General features: G+C 37.0%; 1 protein-coding gene and 1 non-coding gene across 5 annotated transcripts; both read left to right on the top strand.

Moving 5' to 3' along the window:
* Positions 1 to 711: 711 nt before the first annotated feature.
* On the top strand, positions 712 to 16,641 carry LOC126616794 (BTB/POZ domain-containing protein At1g03010-like). 4 transcript variants are annotated; one of them, XM_050284915.1, is made up of 4 exons: positions 712 to 804; positions 14,156 to 14,222; positions 14,369 to 15,568; positions 15,886 to 16,641. In XM_050284915.1, the coding sequence occupies exons 3-4, from the start codon at positions 14,540 to 14,542 to the stop codon at positions 16,426 to 16,428; spliced, it is 1,572 nt and encodes a 523-aa protein (XP_050140872.1). In that variant the 5' UTR covers positions 712 to 804; positions 14,156 to 14,222; positions 14,369 to 14,539; the 3' UTR covers positions 16,429 to 16,641. The 4 variants fall into 4 exon arrangements, with proteins under 4 accessions (XP_050140872.1, XP_050140873.1, XP_050140870.1 ...); XM_050284916.1 differs by lacking the exon at positions 14,156 to 14,222 and adding an exon at positions 5,017 to 5,083 and having other exon boundaries at positions 733 to 804; XM_050284913.1 differs by lacking the exon at positions 712 to 804 and adding an exon at positions 12,478 to 13,094.
* A 599-nt stretch (positions 16,642 to 17,240) lies between these two features.
* Positions 17,241 to 17,313, top strand: TRNAR-ACG (transfer RNA arginine (anticodon ACG)). Its single transcript has one exon. It is a non-coding gene; the product is annotated as a tRNA-Arg (tRNA).
* The last annotated feature ends 221 nt before the right edge of the window (positions 17,314 to 17,534 follow it).

Genomic DNA, 17,534 nt, shown 5'->3' with positions numbered 1-17,534 from the left:
CTCCCTATACATATAGGTCACGCCGATCCTTAAGTGAATTGGCATGTTTGATGTACAATATTTCAATATCACATAATAATTTCTCGTCATTGAGCCTGCAGGAAGCCTTCAGATGTCGAAATCGTAGTGGCTGAAACTATGTAACACGGGTATACATCCCTTATGAGATATATGATGGAAATGCATGTTTGGTTCTTGAAGACTAAGGAATATAGTTTAAGCGGATGCATTGTGGTTCTCATTATATCAGGTAAACCCACTCATCCTTTAAATTTCTACTTTAATTAGTTTTACACATAATTAGCGACTTAATTTAAGCAAAAGCTTTAAGCGAGTAGCTTTCACTAGCCATGATTACAACCCCCAAAAGCACTGCAGCCCTCTCAGAAATCCTGCAAAATTCCCTCACAAACATTAACCATGTAAAAGCAACCCACTCCCTCTCACTACCCTTCACCGAAAAGTGCTTTTGCAGCTGCAATTCCTTGACTTTTAGATTAAAAACCTCATCATAGACACTCATTAAAGTAATTAAATTGTTTCAAAGTCCCCCCCCCCCCTCTTTGTTCTTGCATGGTTTCATGTGACTTTCTCCTCACTCCAGCAATTTTCTTTCTCTCTCTTTCCTCAAACCATTTCTCAGACAAATGTTGGAATGTGCAACTGGAAACTGAGAAATCTGAGATAGGGTTTTTGTGGAAAGTGCTTAAAGATCGGGGCCGTCACCATTGGTGAACCGAAGCCTAGCATTTCCGGGAAGCGGTCGTTTCGTCCGAGTTCCAGCATAAGGCATGCCACTGAATGGTAATGTTCCCCCTCATCTTCTGTTTTCTTTATATTCAAGTGATATCTAATCTAATGTAAAATAGTAAAATGCGAGAGCGGGAATTGAACTTGACTATACATTGCAATAGCCAACTTGATTACACCCAAATTTGCGTTTCTCCATCTCTTTTATTAATTACCTACATTTAATTTGCTAGTTTTTTTATTTTAGCCTTATTTTTTCTAGCTTTGAATCACATGGTAGTCTTCACTTACTAGTAACTCTGTTGCACGGATACGGGTAACGTAATACAACTTAAAACACAAAAGGACACAAAAATAGAGTTCATTTTTTTTCTTCATCTTTTTGGGATTTGAGTGTCAAAACTAGGCCTGGCAATTCCTAACACGACCCGATAACCCGACACGACACGACACGAAATTAACAGGTGTTCGGGTCGACACGATAACGAAACGGGTCGTTATCGGGTAACCCGATAAGCACCTGTTAAGATAACGGGTTTGTTCGGGTATACACGTGGGTAACACGATACACGATAAGCAGAATATTAATTTAATAATTTATAACCCTAAAAAAATACTATAATAATTATATATATATATATTAATTTAACAATTTTATACCCCTAAAAACTATAATAATTATATATATGTATATATATTAAATTAAATATAATAATTATAATAATTATATATACTATAATAATTATACCCAAAATATTAACTATAATAATTATATATATATATATATATTAAATTTTATACCCCTAAAAACTATAATAATTATACATACAAAATAAATAGATTTAAATCTACTTAATAAATAAATATATATATACACACACACACCATTGAACTTCATGGGATACGAATTATACGAAACTAATTTCAACGATCCAACCGTCAAACATGTTTGTATATACTTCGAGATCGCATACGCCAAAAATTGCAAAAAACAAACATTAAGAGAGCAAGTAACGGGACAAAACTTTTTGACGGTTATAAACGAAAAATCACGAATTAACGGTCATTTTAACTCCGATTTTGATGATTTTTTACAACCACACTCCTTGACCTTATATGAATACAATGATTGAATTCGATCTTCAATTTAAAATATTTACACTAGTGGATACCACAAAATCTTATGTTATACTTAATAAAAGTATGAATAAACTCTTAAGTATTAGTGAATCTATTGTTTTGATGGGATACTCATTCTACAAAACTAGTTTCAATGATCCAACCGTCAAACATGTTTGTATATACTTCAAGATCGCATACACCAAAAATTGCAAAAAACAAACATTCAGAGATCAAGTAATGGGACAAAAGTTTTCGACGGTTATAAACGAAAAATCACGATTTAACGGTTATTTTAACTCCGATTTTGATGATTTTTTACAACTACACTCCTTGACCCTATATGAATACAAGTAATGAATTCGATCTTCAATTTAAAATATTTACACTAGTGGATACCACAAAATCTTATGTTATACTTAATAAAAGTATGAATAAACTATTAAGTATTAGTGAATCTATTGTTTTGATGGGATACTCATTCTACGAAACTAGTTTCAAAGATCCAACCGTCAAACATATTTGTATATACTTCGAGATCGCATACGTCAAAAATTACAAAAAACAAACATTCAGAGATCAATTAACGAGACAAAACATTTCGACGGTTATAAACGAAAAATCACGATTTAACGGTCATTTTAACTCCGATTTTGATGATTTTTTACAACTACACTCCTTGACCCTATATGAATACAATGATTGAATTCGATCTTCAATTTAAAATATTTACACTAGTGGATAGTTATACTTAATAAAAGTATGAATAAACTCTTAAGTATTAGTGAATCTATTGTTTTGATGGGATACTCATTCTACGAAACTAGTTTCAATGATCCAACCGTCAAACATGTTTTTATATATTTCGAGATCGCATACGCCAAAAATTGCAAAAAACAAACATTCAGAGAGCAAGTAACGGGACAAAACTTTTCGACGGTTATAAACGAAAAATCACGATTTAACGGTTAATTTAACTCCGATTTTGATGATTTTTTACAACTACACTCCTTGACCTTATATGAATACAATGATTGAATTCGATCTTCAATTTAAAATATTTACACTAGTGGATACCACAAAATCTTATGTTATACTTAATAAAAGTATGAATAAACTCTTAAGTATTAGTGAATCTATTGTTTTAATGAGATACTTATTCTACGAAACTTGTTTCAATGATCCAACCGTCAAACATGTTTTTATATATTTCGAGATCGCATACGCCAAAAATTGCAAAAAACAAACATTCAAAGAGCAAGTAACGGGACAAAACTTTTCGACGGTTATAAACGAAAAATCACGATTTAACGGTTAATTTAACTCCGATTTTGATGATTTGTTACAATTACACTCCTTGACCTTATATGAATACAATGATTGAATTCGATCTTCAATTTAAAATATTTACACTAGTGGATACCACAAAATCTTATGTTATACTTAATAAAAGTATGAATAAACTATTAAGTATTAGTGAATCTATTGTTTTGATGGGATACTCATTCTACGAAACTAGTTTCAAAGATCCAACCGTCAAACATGTTTGTATATACTTCGAGATCGCATACGTCAAAAATTACAAAAAACAAACATTCAGAGATCAATTAACGGGACAAAACTTTTCGACGGTTATAAAAAGAAAAATCACGATTTAACGGTCATTTTAACTCTAATTTTGATGATTTTTTGCAGCTACACTCCTTGACCTTATATGAATACAATGATTGAATTCGATCTTCAATTTAAAATATTTACACTAGTGGATACCACAAAATCTTATGTTTATACTTAATAAAAGTATGGTATAGTACTATTGTTTTATTTTTTTTCATAATTATTTTGGTAAACTTCTCATAATTTGAATGATTTTTAATGTTTGGTTTTTCTATGCTTAGTTTATGCAGAAGATAGTTATGACGTGGAAAACCTTATTGAAAACATCATCAACATAACTATTGAAGGCAATAGATCAAGCCAAAGTTCCAATGCAATTTCATGATGATCGATGTAAATCGAGGATTTTGTAAATTGAGGTTTAAACTTTTGAGAAAGATTTCACAACCTTGAAAACAAAAACTGTTTCATTTTGCATATCCTTGCACATTTAAAATTTGTAATAGATTAGTAGTGTATGTATTATTTTTTTATTAGGCTCTTATTTTCGAGTGTAGATGTAGTACTTAAACGACAAATGTGTTTTAATGTTTTGAAGTAATATTTATGTGGCAATGTGTGGTATGTGCAAATTTAAGAAAAAAAATATATTTTTCTTAACGGGTCATAACGGGTCATAACGGGTCGGGTCACTTTACCCGTTGGGTAAAGTGACACGACCTGTTAAGGACCCGTTAAGATAACGGGTGTGACACGACACGACCCGTTAAGATAACAGGTGTTACACGAAAACGACACGAACACGACTGACACGACCCGTTTGGCAGGCCTAGTCAAAACAGAGCCTATGTTTTTCATACAGTCTATGAGCTTCTGAGCCACCCCGCCCCCCCTTCTGAAATTAAGGAAGATAATAACATTTCATGGTCACACAATAAATACTGTGACCTTCTTCTCCGACAGTACGGAATCGAAACGACAATAGCACGAGGACACCTGGCTGATTGCTGTCCCGATGCAGCCATATTTCACGGTCAACGTTCTTGAAATGCCAACTGCCAACCCAAGTTAATGTTTAGAGGATCAATTATTTGTGTGTATTTACCCTCTGTAGGCGTTCCTTGTTTGTGACAAACCCTTGTCATTTTATTCAGCGTGACCATTACACCGTTACTTGATATTATTATTCCGCTCAACTAGCTTAGCTAATTAGCTTTCTTATCCTTTACCATAATTTAACATTACTCTTCGTGTGCAAATTCCAATCCATCACTCATTTCACAATTATTGAGCCATCTGCCTATAGCGAACCATTAATATCTAGGGAGAATCACGCTGTCCATATGTTTCGATTGAACTAGAACGAGTGTGTTGTGTACTTCCATGGAAACAAAAAGAAAAGTTCCTGCATGATTTTTGATATGTTGGTACCTATGAGAATGTATGCATTTGGTTCTAGATTGTAACCTAGATATTATTTTCTTGCCTTGCTTCGTTTCCATTTTTCAACGAATATATTCTGTTACGCAGGCCAATCTCTAATGTTTCTAGCGATCTTACTGTGGAAATAGGAGCATCAAGCTTTGCACTTCACAAGGTGAGTGAAACCGGTTCAGAACTAGTCTATCGTTCAATTTGTTGCGGTTACAAGATAGTTATTCATTAGCTTGAGATAAAATAACTTTGTGTCACGATTAAATGAAGACTTGTCGAAATAGTAATGTGACGATGACTGTGTTGCAGTTTCCCCTAGTTTCTAAGAGTGGAAGGATTCGGAAACTGTTGCTTGAAGCAAAAGATGCAAAAGTTTCGCGCATAATTCTCTCTTCTGTTCCGGTTGGACCAGAGGGATTTGAGCTAGCTAAAGTTCTGTTACGGAGTTCATGTTGAAATTACAGAGTCAAATGTTGCCATGCTTCGTTGCGTAGCGCACTTCCTGGAAATGACGGAAGAGTATGCTGAGAAAAATATGGAAACGAGAACCGAAGCTTATCTGAAGGAGACGGTGCTACCAAACATATCAAAGTCGATATCAGTTCTTCATCGCTGTGAAACCCTCTTGCCTGCAGCAGAAGAAACCAACCTTGTAAGCAGGCTTATCAACGCAATTGCAAACAATGCATGCAAAGAGCAGCTCACCTCTGGCTTATTGAAACTTGACCACAACTTCACTGCAAAAGGAGCTCCAAATATGGAACCTGAAACGCCCGCAGACTGGTGGGGAAAAGCGCTTACAGTGCTTAGCCTCGACTTCTTCCAACGCGTTCTATCCGCGGTGAAAACCAAGGGTCTTAAACACGATATGATCAGCAAAATCTGAAGGTGTCTACACGACAAAATGCAAGAGATCGAAATTGGAAGAAAAAAACTATGAAGCTTTACGTGAGGCTTGGTGTTGCAATTTCTCAAATGAAAATTTATTGTTGTCCGGTGATTGTTTAGGTAGTTTTAATTGGTGGATATTGAAGTTTGGTTGGTGTGTGTATTGAAGTTTGGTTGGCTGGTTTGTATATTGAAGTTTGATTGGTGTATGTATTGAAGTTTGGTTGGTTTGTTTTGTATATTAAAGTTTGGTTGGTTGATGTGATTTGTTCGTTTTTAGAAATTTTGTCGGAATATAAATCATCTTTAGATTAAATTTTTTGTAAAATTAAGAGTAATGTGGGTAAACTAAATATGCAAACTAAATAATGTATTACTAATAAAAAATAAGCACGTTAATCAACACTTAAGTAATAATCCAATCATCAACTTTCATGTCATTTAGTTTACAAAGTTTGTTCTACGAATTTAGTCTTCCTAGCATTACCCTAAAAGTAAATTTAGAGAACATAATTCAAAGATACAAAAATATCCTTACCCGAAAAAAATTAGGATTAAAACCATTTCATAACAATTAATACATTTTAGGTCTTGAAATTAAATTTTGTCTTTCAATGAACCTAAATATTTGAGTTTGAGTCCAAGGGTTGGAGTTGGTCTTAAACTATTTGTTTTTTACAGTCAAAAGTGCTTTGTTTAGCGGAAAACTTCAAAGTACTTTCAAGTGTTTTCCATGAAACACATAGATTGTCAATAAAAATTTCAATTAAGTACTTATGAGTTATGAGCTTTTAGTTTTAGATAAGCAATCCTACTACCTAATGACCCAACTCTTTGGAACGATGCATTCTCGGAAATTACTAGATAGAAGATTGTGGTAAGCGGGAGGAAGGTGAGGGTGATGTCAAGTCATTATGAGCCCTTGCCCCCTTATGCCTTGGGCAATACACATGCTACAGTGGCTGGAACCACTAGTAATTATCGTTCAGCCATACAACAATGAATTTATTCTCGGGCCTTGTCACACTATGAGAGCTGGCCATGCTCGAAGTCAAAAGAGAAGAGAAGACACAACATTAAGTTGTCGGATAGTGTTATCTACACACTCATTTTTACTTTCTACACACCCTCTCAATTTCCAAAATTAACAAGGGCGTGCGAGAGATAAAAAAGAGTGTGAATAACACTACCTAAGTTGTAAGTCATCGAATCTCTCCAAGCATGGGATGGGGATCATTTTCCCTCCCTTTTTCCCTCCCCTCCCTCCCCTCCTCTCACAAATTGTTTTTCTTGTTTCTCTCTCTACTTGTTTTTTTTTTTGTTTCTCTCTACAAATATGAAATCTTGAGCGTTTAAACAGGAACGGCAGGAAATGAAGGGAAGAAAAAAAGAGAGTGGCGAGAATCTTTGTTCCCACGCGCGGCTACCTCCGCCTTTTGCTTTCCTTCCCCTTCTTCCTTACTGTAAACTTTACTCGAACATATTTCAAGCTATGTCATAATTAACATTAGAGTAATACTGTAAAACCCAGGTTAAAGAACTTGATCTGGTTTACCACTTTAAGCAAAAGTAGCAAATAATGATGGGTCATATCACTTTCTATGTTGGTTTCTTTTCAAATTTGTTTCATTGTGTTGAAGAGAATCGAACACTGAACGTAACTTAATTTTTTCTGACACATTATCCTAAACGCCTGGGCGTTCTTACTTTAACTTGGATTAAAATGATTAATAACCCAAGCTACATTATGATCCACCCACCCACACGTTGGATCACTACATTGCAATGCTTTGCTTTTTCTCATGTGTCTAAAATAAAGAACTGAGATTCTCTCCAAATCACTGTGTTTGGAACCAGCAGACTCATAGATCGGACCACTCATGTAAAGCTTTACGGCCTCATTTGTCTGTCCCACTGCCCTACCTCACACAAATCACGGGCCCATATCTCTTTCTTCCCTCCTTAAATGACCAAAAAAATTTAGTCCGTTGGCTCGGAACTTGGAGATCCAGAGAGGATCTCGATTCCCAAATAAGCGTGCTTAGATTTTGTTTATAATTCTTTTTTACTGTAAATAATTACTGCCACACACTTCTACTCACCACCTGCATTAATGAATAATGATTTAAACTCCTTTCACCCTCATGGGTAACCACAGAAGGACTCAGACATCCTTTTGCCAATGCTGTCCTTACTTTATTATTATTTTTTCCAAATTCCCATCTGATTTAAAATATATTTCTTTGATACATGGTTCACAAATTCTGAAAACTAGATTAACCTTAAAAAAAAATGAATGAGTCCCAATGCAATAGCTTATTACCAAATGATGAAATTTTGATTTGATGAGGCAGCTCTGTAGACTGCAGTGTGACAGTGTCCAGCTTCAGAATTCTGCAAAATTATAATTTTTTAAGTAAATATATATATATATATATATATATATTGTAATTGAGGAGGAGTAGTAATAACGCTTATAATAAAAGAATTCTACAAAATTATAATTTTTTGAGTAAATGTATATTTTAATATATTCATATATTGTAATTGAGTAAGAGTAGTAATAATACTTGTAATAAAAGAAAACGTTGTGACTCACGAGCTTAATGAAGTTTGGCTTTAATTTTGCTAAATAGTTTCTGTTACCTTTCATTATATATAAAAATTTCATTCCAACGAAGGAAAATCCTTCATTTTATCTTCATTTTATCATTTTACCTACAAGCGGCATTTTGATAAAATTTTGGCTTTCATCGATGATATATTTCTAAATGTATGCAAGAATTTCACCAGTTGTATGCAAGAATCTCACTGTTCTTTTCACTTGGTTACTCATAATTTGATACATTGTTTGTGCCCAATAAGAAAAACAAATTAAAGCAAGAACTTGGCTGGAATCAATAAGTGCACCCAGCAGAGCAGGGCACTCCAATTTCTTCTCTTTGCCCTGCCAGCTTACTCTGTAACAGTGTTGAAGCAACATATGGATTGGACCACCTGCCAACTGTTCACAATGAAAAAGAAGTTAACCAACTTGATTAATTTTTTTACATGAGTATGCTGTTATCGTAGCGTTTCATATTAATTAAATAAAAATATATGTAAGTTTTTATTCCGTAACGTGGAGTTTGTGACACGCAATACTACGGCAAGAGTGTACCTGTGCCGTAAGTTTGCACATTGCTCCAATATTAAAATGTTGTTCATCACCAACCGATCATCCAGCAAACAAAAAAGAAAAAGAATTGATGAGGTTATCATTGCCACCTGATCGACTCAATCCCACGCCATCATGAGTCCAACATTGTCACACTAAGAGCACTGAGTACCACAAATGTAAAACCAAATTTAATACAAGCATGTGTTGCCAAGGTAATTATGTTAAAACGAGTCATTAAGAGTAGATATTGTAGGAATCCTTAGAGATATTGTAGGAGTCCTTTATTAGGAAAGAATTATATTGGGTTATAGCCTCTCTTGTAAAACAAGACTATGATGTTGCCGATGTTGGATTTTTCAATACGCCTCCTCACGTGGGATCCAATTAGTGGTCATGTGGGAGATCCACACAACTACAACCATGTTGAACCAATGAGACTCATCCTACACGTGGGACCAAAGTACCCAACATCATTGCGCACGGTCAAGGGGACCCACCCATCACGTGGTAGTACACTACGGGTTTGCTCCTTGACTCTGATACCATGTCGAATTATCAGAGAGACGTGTGAAAAGCCCACTTCCAACAACATCGATATTGTCCCTAACTTGATAATTACAACTTGCACAATCCATCAAATGTGGAGTTTTATCACAAAAGGTCTCGGTATTAGTTAGAGTGGAGTTAGGATATTCACAATCAAATACAGGGTTGGCAGATCAAGTGACAGATACAAAGCAAGGTTGGTGGCGAAGGGTTATACTCAAACGTATGGTGTGGATTACCAGGAAACCTTTTCACCAGTAGCTAGGATGAATACGGTACGTGTTTTAATCTCTTTAGCTGCAAATATGGATTGGCCACTAAAACAATTTGATGTGAAGAATGCTTTCCTTCATGGTGGAATCTAGAAGAAGAAGTATATATTGTTTTTCCTCCTGGATATGATGCGAATGGGAAGACTGGGGTGTGTATATTGCGTAAGTCTCTATATGGGCTTAAGCAATCACCTCATGTGTGGTTCGACAAGTTCACTCATGCAATGAAAAAAAATGGGTATCATTAGAGTCATTAAGACCATATTATTTATGAAGCTTAGATTAAACAAAGTAATTGCACTGATTATCTATGTAGATGACATGATTATTATAGGGGATGACTCATATGAGATAATTAGATTGTAGGAGAATTTGCATTAGAGTTTGAGATGAAAAACTTGGGAGATTTGAAGTACTTCCTTGGAGTTGAGGTTGCCCAGTCGTCCAAATTTCTTTATTGAGTACCACAAATGCACAACCAAATTTAATACAAGCATGGGTTGCCAAGGTAATTATGTTAAATTATGTTAAAACAAGTCATTAAGAGTAGATATTGTAGGAATCCTTAGAGATATTGTAGGAGTCCTTTATTAGGAAAGAATTATATTGTGTTATAGCCTTTCTTGTAAAACAAGACTATGATGTTGCCGATGTTGAATTTTTCAACATGCCTCCTCACATGGGATCCAATTAGTGGTCATGTGGGAGATCCACACAACGGCAACCATGTTGAGCCAAGGAGACTCATCCTACACGTGGGACCAAAGTACCCAACATCATTGCGCACGGTCAAGGGGACCCACCCATCATGTGGTAGTACAATACGAGTTTGCTCCCTAACTCTAATACCATGTTGAATTATGACGAGTGAAAGGCCCACTTCAAACAACACCGATATTGTCCCCAACTTGATAATCACTTGCACAATCCGTCAAGTGTGGAGTTTATCACAAAAGGTCTCGGCATTAGGTGGGGCGGGGTTAGGATATTCACAATCAAATACAGGGTTGGCAGATCAAGTGACAGATACAAAGCAAGGTTGGTGGCGAAGGGTTGTACTCAAACGTATGGTGTGGATTACCAAGAAACCTTTTCACCAGTAGCTAGGATGAATACGGTACGTGTTTTAATCTCTTTAGCTGCAAATATGGATTGGCCACTAAAACAATTTGATATGAAGAATGCTTTCCTTCATGGTGGAATCTAGAAGAAGAAGTATATGTTGTTTTTCCTCCCGGATATGATGCGAATGGGAAGACTGGGGTGTGTATATTGCGTAAGTCTCTATATGGGCTTAAGAAATCACCTCGTGTGTGGTTCGACAGGTTCACTCAGGCAATGAAGAAAAATGGGTATCATCAGAGTCATTCAAACCATACATTATTTATGAAGAGTAGATTAAACAAAGTAATTGCACTGATTATCCATGTAGATGACATGATTATTACAGGGGATGACTCAGATGAGATAATTAGATTGCAGGAGAATCTTACATTAGAGTTTGAGATGAAAAACTTGGGAGATTTGAAGTACTTCCTTAAAGTTGAGGTTGCTTGCTCGTCCAAATGTATTTCTTATCTCAACAGAAATTATTTATTGGATTTGTTAAAAGAAACTGATATGCTAGGGTGTAAACTTGTGGACACCCCTATTGGAGAAAAACATCATCTGGATGTTTGTCCGTGTTATAATATGAATAGGTGACTGGCGTATGCTTTAGGGCAACTGTTAGCATTTCAAAGCTTGTGTGAGAGCCGATTAAGAGGCTATACTAGATGTATTGCCTCCGTTTCTTAGACTTGACTAACCTATGTGCAAACTGACATTCACGCAATTTTTCTCTTGTCTCTCATGATTGATTAATTGTTGAGAGTATGAATCCTATATTGGGAAAGAAAGGACATTGCATGTGCTTATAAGTAACTGGGCTACTTCTCATATTGCCAATTGATTTTACGGTGGAATCAAATTTCTTTATGGAATCAGAGCAGGTTGTCCCTCGTGTGAAGTCCAACGGCCACACGTGCTCCGAGTCACCTAATTTGTGTTTCTACGTCCTAGTTTGAAAATTTGTCACACGGGAGGGGGTATATTGAGAGTATGAATCCCGCATCCAGAAAATAAGGGACCTTGCATGTGCTTATAAGTAATTGAGATACTTCTTATATTATCAATTGATTTATGGTGGAATCCCAACTTTCTTCACTAATCTATGTGCAAGTGCCGTTCACACAACCTTTCCCCTCATATTCTCTTAAGATTTTCACTAATTGCCGCTCCTTGCTACACATTGGGTATAGGTCCCGCCAATTGATACCTGAATTGGTAGGTTTGATGTACAATGTTTCAGTATCACATAATAATTTCTCGTCATTGAGCCGTACAAGGCCTCCAGATGTCCAAACCGTGGTGGCTGAAAGTATGTAACACGGGTATACATCCCTTGTGGAATATATGATGGAAATGCATGTTTGGTTCTAGAGGACAATGGAATATAGTTTAAGTGGATGCGTTGTGGTTCTAATTATATCAGGTAAACCCACTCATCCTTTAAATTTCTACTTTAATTAGCTTTACACATAATTAACGACTTAATTTAAGCAAAAGCTTTAAGCGAGTAGCTTTCACTAGCCATGATTACAACCCCCAAAAGCACTGCAGCCCTTTCAGAAATCCTGCAAAATTCCCTCACAAACATTAACCATGTAAAAGCAACTCACTCAGTCACTCGCTCCCTCTCACTACCTTTCACCGAAAAGTGCTTTTGCAGCTGCAATTCCTTGACTTTTAGATTAAAAACCTCATCATAGACACTCATTAAAGTAATTAAATTGTTTCAAAGTCCCCTCCTTTGTTCTTGCTCGGTTTCATGTGACTTTCTCCTCTCTCCAGCAGCATTTTTCTTTTTCTCTCTTTCCCCAAACGATTTCTCCGACAAATGTTGCAATGTGCAACTGGAAACTGAGAAATCTGAGATGGGGTTTTAGTGGAAAGTGCTTATGTTGCTGAAAGTTTGAGGCATTTGAACTTTTTGTAGTGGGATTTGGAGGTGCAGGATTTTGAGTGGGAATTTATGAAGTAAGGTGTTTGAAAATTTGAGAAATCTGAGACGGGTTTTTAGTAAAAGTGCTTATATTGTTGAAAGCTTGAGGCTTTTGATAATTTTGTAGTGGGATTGGAGCTGCAGGATTTTAATCATAAAGTGTTTGAGGAAAGATGGGGGCCGTCACCATTGGTGAACTGAAGCCTAGCATTTCCGGGAAGCGGTCGTTTCGTCCGAGTTCCAGCATAAGGCATGCCACTGAATGGTAATGTTCCCCCTCATCTTCTGTTTTCTTTATATTCGAGCGATATCTAATCGAATGTAAAATAGTATAATGCGAGAGCGGGAATTAAACTTTGGCACATATTGCAATAGCCAACTTGATTACACCAGTTCTGCGTTCCTTTATCTCTTTTATTGATTACCTACATTTAATTTTAGCCTTATTTTCTCTTGCTTTGAGTCACATGGTAGTCTCTACTTACTTACTAGTAACTCTATGTTGCACGGTAATACAACCCGAAACACGAAAGGACACGAAAATAGAGTTTTTTTTTTTTTAACATTTTTTTGGGATTTGAGTGTCAAAACAGAGCCTATGTTTTTCAAACAGTGTATGAGCTTCTGTGCCCCACCCACCACCCTCCTCTGAAATTAAGGAAGATAATAACATTTCATGGTCACACAATAAATCAAGTGAGCTTCTTCCCGACAGTACGGAATCGAAACAACAATAGCACGAGGACCACCTGGCTGATTGCCGTCCAGATGTAGCCATATTTCACTGTCAACATTCTTGAAATGCCAACTGCCAACCCAAGTTAATGTTTTGAGGATCAATTATTTGTGTGTATTTACCCTCTGTCGGCCCTGAACACATGTACGGACCAGTTGTACAAAATTACAAATTGTTCCTTGTTTGTGACAGACCCTTCTTGCTTTATTCAGCGTGACTGTTACACCGTTGCGTGGTATTATTAGTCCGCTCAACTAGCTTAGCTAATCAGCTTTCTTATCCTTTACCATAATCTAACATTACTCTTCATGTGCAAACTCCAATCCACCACTCATTTCGCAATTATTGAACCATCCGCCTATAGCGAATCATTAATATCTAGGGAGAATCACGCTGTCCATATGTTTTGATTGAACTAGAACGAGTGTGTTGTGTACTTCCAAGGAAACAAAAAGAAAAAGTTCCTGCAGGATTTTTGATATGATGGTACCTATGAGAATGTATGCATTTGGTTCTAGATCGTAACCTAGATATTGATTTTCTTGCCTTGCTTCGTTTCCATTTTTCAACGAATTTATTCTATTACGCAGGCCAATCTCTGATGTTTCTAGCGATCTTACTGTGGAAATAGGAGCATCAAGCTTTGCACTTCACAAGGTGAGTGAAACCGGTTCAGAACTAGTCTGTTGTTCAATTTGTTGCGGTTACAAGATAGTTATTCATTAGCTTGAGATAAAATAACTTTCTGTCACGATTAAACGAAGACTTGTTGAATTAGTAATGTGACGATGACTGTGGTGCAGTTCCCCCTAGTTTCTAAGAGTGGAAGGATTCGGAGACTGTTGCTTGAAGCAAAAGATGCAAAAGTTTCGCGCATAATTCTCTCTGCTGTTCCGGGTGGACCAGAGGGATTTGAGCTAGCTGCAAAGTTCTGTTACGGAGTTCATGTTGAAATTACGCAGTCAAATGTTGCCATGCTTCGTTGCGTAGCGCACTTCCTGGAAATGACGGAAGAGTATGCTGAGAAAAATATGGAAACGAGAGCTGAAGCTTATCTGAAGGAGACGGTGCTTCCAAACATATCAAAGTCGATATCAGTTCTTCATCGCTGCGAAACCCTCTTGCCAGCAGCAGAAGAAACCAACCTTGTAAGCAGGCTTATCAACGCAATTGCAAACAATGCATGCAAAGAGCAGCTCACCTCTGGCTTATTGAAACTTGACCACAACTTCACTGCAAAAGGAGCTCCAAATATGGAACCTGAAACGCCCGCAGACTGGTGGGGAAAAGCGCTTACAGTGCTTAGCCTCGACTTCTTCCAACGCGTTCTATCCGCGGTGAAAACCAAGGGTCTTAAACAGGATATGATCAGCAAAATTTTAATTAACTATGCTCATAATTCTCTTCAAGGACTTGTCGTCCGAGATAACCAATTGGTGAAAGGAAGCCTCTTGGATTTAGAATTGCAAAAGAAACAAAGGATCATTGTTGAAGCTATAGTTAGTTTGCTTCCAACACAATCAAGGAAGAGTCCAGTTCCAATGGCGTTTCTTTCGAGCTTGTTGAAAACTGCGATTGCAGCATCAGCGTCTACTTCTTGCAGATCCGATTTAGAAAGGCGGATTGGTCTGCAGCTGGATCAGGCAATTCTCGAAGACATCCTGATTCCGGCAAATTCACATGGAAACAACCACAGCACAATCTATGATACAGATGCTGTATTGAGGATCTTTTCGATATTTTTGAACTTGGATGAGGATGATGATGATGAAGATAATCACTTGAGGGACGAAAGCGAAATGGTTTATGATTTCGACAGCCCTGGATCTCCTAAACAAAGTTCAATCCTGAAGGTATCAAAGTTGCTAGACAATTATCTTGCAGAAGTTGCACTCGACTCGAACTTGATGCCGTCAAAGTTCATAGCACTAGCAGAGCTACTTCCGGACCATGCTCGAATATTAAGTGATGGACTCTACCGAGCTGTGGATATCTTCCTCAAAGTGAGTAATATATATACACACACATTATGTATATATCTCGCTCTCGCTTTTCTTTCTGTCACTGTGTGCAAGTCCTAAGCAAATCTGAACTTTTTCCTACAATGACAGAAGATTTCGCACTCTTGTTTTCTTCTTCTGTAATCCTCCTTTTGTTTTTGTTCCTCAATGCTCTTGATACTTAGTCAATCCAATGGAGAGGAGAGATGCGTGCAGGGGACAAAAACGGAGTGCGGAAATCATTTCCCTTTAAATTTTGTGCATGCATTTTTCTTTTCAAGATGTTGATCAATACCAATCTGCTTTGTGTTTGTCTATAGGTGCATCCTAACCTCAAGGACTCTGAACGCTACCGCCTCTGCAAAACCATCGACTGCCAGAAACTATCCCAAGAAGCCTGCAGTCACGCAGCGCAGAACGAAAGGCTACCAGTACAGATGGCAGTTCAAGTGCTCTACTTTGAGCAAATCAGGCTCAGAAATGCAATGAACGGTGGCCACAACCAGTTCTTCTTCGGGGCAATAAACGGTACACAATTCCCTCAGCGATCAGGCAGTGGTGCAGGCAGTGGAGCCATTTCGCCAAGGGACAACTACGCGTCAGTCAGAAGAGAGAACCGAGAGCTGAAGCTTGAAGTTGCGAGAATGCGGATGAGGCTGACAGACTTAGAAAAAGATCATGTTTCTATGAAACAAGAGCTTGTGAAGTCACATCCTGCAAACAAGCTGTTCAAATCGTTCACCAAAAAGTTGGGGAAGCTCAATGCATTGTTCAAGATCAATAGTATCAAGCCTTTAGGGGGGAAGGCGCATTCGGAGTCCAGATTTCCGTTCCAGAAGCGAAGGCGCCATTCGGTTTCATGACAAACTAGGAGTGTGAATATGTATACTAAGTGTAACAAGAGCGTATAGTATATATAATTGTTGTATTAGTATGATTATAAGTAAGTGTGGTGGCTTTTTCTAAATTCTAATCTAAGTTTGAAAGTTTTTTGAGTGTGCTTTGAGATTCTATTTGTTATACATATATATAACTTGTATTCATGAAATCACAGCTCCCTTGAACTTTTAGTGAAATCTTTTCCGTTCGTGATATAATATGTGAATTAGTAACATCACGTGATTGTGTGATGGCTATATCTAAAAACTTTTTATGTTTGAGACAAACAATAACATTATGTCATGTTTGATGTCAGAGATCTAAATGCAGTAGGCACACACCAAACCAAAATTTGGCCTTAACTAGTGAGTTTGGTTTTTTTTTGGTTGGGGTGGGGTATTTTCTAAAGGATGTCGTTTCAACTAGATTAAGAGCTCAACAACATACGAAGTTTGTTTTTTACCAAAGGATGTCGTTTCAATTAGATTAAGATTAAAAGCAATGAGCTCAACAACGTATGAAGTTTGTTTTTTTACCAAAGGATATTGTTTCAACTAGATTAAGGGCAATGAGCTCAACAACGTATGAAGTTTGTTTTTTTTACCAAGATTAATCATGATCACGTGTCACTTCATCGCCGTAAAAAAACCTCACCAACATATTATCAATACATTTTTAATGACGCAATGCAATGTGACATCCTGTATAGAGAAATTTAATTGGGGCTTACTAATCAACTCAAAGATGCTTGACAACTTATTTACAAATAAGACATTGATTGGTATAATAACAAATTGACTCTGTGGCCCAATGGATAAGGCGCTGGTCTACGAAACCAGAGATTCTGGGTTCGATCCCCAGCAGAGTCGTTTTCTTTTTAATTTTTTTTTGTCCTCGGTTGCTGCTTCGCGCGTTTTCAAGGGAAGCGTGGAACGACGACGTTTTAGTATCTCGAGCAGAAGATATCTCTGCGTGCAATAGTTGTAGAACAAAAGAGAGACGGCGGCGCATCATCTAGCGATCAATCGAGAGAGAGATATGAGCAGGCCGGTGTTGCCCTTCTCCAGAATCTTCATGTACCTCCTATTAA

This window comes from Malus sylvestris, chromosome 3, assembly GCF_916048215.2.
Source record: "Malus sylvestris chromosome 3, drMalSylv7.2, whole genome shotgun sequence".
In the NCBI taxonomy this organism is placed as follows: Eukaryota; Viridiplantae; Streptophyta; class Magnoliopsida; order Rosales; family Rosaceae; genus Malus; species Malus sylvestris.
Note: the sequence above shows the minus strand (reverse complement) of the source record. Positions and strands in the feature narration are given on the sequence as shown.

What these genes read in the sequence shown, in the direction of transcription:
- LOC126616794 (XM_050284913.1), top strand. Translation starts at nt 13,003, where the DNA reads ATGGGGGCCGTCACCATTGGTGAACTGAAGCCTAGCATTTCCGGGAAG. An exon ending in ATAAGGCATGCCACTGAATG is followed by an intron (nt 13,095 to 14,155) that starts GTAATGTTCCCC and finishes TCTATTACGCAG; the next exon opens with GCCAATCTCTGATGTTTCTA. An exon ending in CTGTGGATATCTTCCTCAAA is followed by an intron (nt 15,569 to 15,885) that starts GTGAGTAATATA and finishes GTTTGTCTATAG; the next exon opens with GTGCATCCTAACCTCAAGGA.